The sequence below is a fragment of the Chrysochloris asiatica genome, unplaced genomic scaffold, assembly GCF_000296735.1.
Source record: "Chrysochloris asiatica unplaced genomic scaffold, ChrAsi1.0 scaffold00046, whole genome shotgun sequence".
NCBI classification, from domain to species: Eukaryota; Metazoa; Chordata; class Mammalia; order Afrosoricida; family Chrysochloridae; genus Chrysochloris; species Chrysochloris asiatica.
This window is the reverse complement of record NW_006408564.1, coordinates 17,101,054-17,101,991: the sequence shown is the minus strand read 5'-3', so window position 1 is coordinate 17,101,991 and position 938 is coordinate 17,101,054. Positions and strand designations below refer to the sequence as shown.

General features: G+C 35.3%; 1 protein-coding gene across 1 annotated transcript in view; it reads right to left on the bottom strand.

Annotated features, from left to right (window-relative positions):
• Positions 1-65: 65 nt before the first annotated feature.
• The window catches only part of SNTN (sentan, cilia apical structure protein), a 24,692-nt gene continuing 23,819 nt past the window's right edge, over positions 66-938 (bottom strand). Inside the window, exon 4 of the mRNA XM_006862102.1 lies at positions 66-224. Within this exon, the coding sequence (XP_006862164.1) occupies positions 66-224 (159 nt within the window). The remainder of the gene's footprint in view (positions 225-938) is intronic.

Genomic DNA, 938 nt, shown 5'->3' with positions numbered 1-938 from the left:
ATTAAAAGTAACATAGAAACTCTGTAATTGTTTGACACTGGCTTTATCTTTATTTTTTACACTCTTTATTTTGTGATTTTTACATGCCATATACTTTGCAGCAGATCTGACATTATAGTGATGCTTAGAAGCAAGATCATGAAATCCTCAAAATCCAGCTTATTTTCTGTATGTTCTTCGAGTTCAGAAAGGATCTCTCTGTATTTTGGTTTTGTTTCTTGTCCCTGTAAGAATAGAAAAGAGTAAGTGAAAACCTAATTCGTCATGCCACACTGATTTTACAGATAATAAGCAGTAATAAACAAGTTAGCAAAGGAGCTCTGGTAGCGTAGTGGTTACGAATCGGGCTCTTCAACTAAGCCAATGAGGGCCCCTCTCCTGGGAATTGGAATTGGGGTTTCTGAGGTGCCATTGAGTGTCTTTTGGAAGTAAACAGAAAGACTGAAGTCAAGTCAGCAACAGGGACATTGTGTTAGAATCTTGCGGTTAAAAGAGTTACATACAATAAAAAAGAAATGTACTTTTCTTTAGTATATACTTCTGAGTATTTAACAAGTACATATAGTGTTTTTATGATTACACATGCAACTTACTAATAAGTCAGTCAGTGCTCATGTCGTCTGTTATCCTATTAGATACTAGGGGGCAGGCATTGTGTGATCAGACCCTTACTGTATCCCAGAAATGTCACTCAGAAAAGTAGATGTTCAACAAATGTCATTAATCACTAAATTAATAGAATGACTTACAGGAAAGTGCTCTAAGTCATTGTTGATGTAGCAAAAGCAGTTCCATGGTATTAAGTCTACCACAATAGAAATCACGCAGCAATCATATCACTCAAATATTCCTAAAAAGTATGAGTAAACTATTGGAGAAATAATGACATTGGTTATTAGAAGTCAGTACCATTTTGGGTAATCCTAGTTGCTTGATGT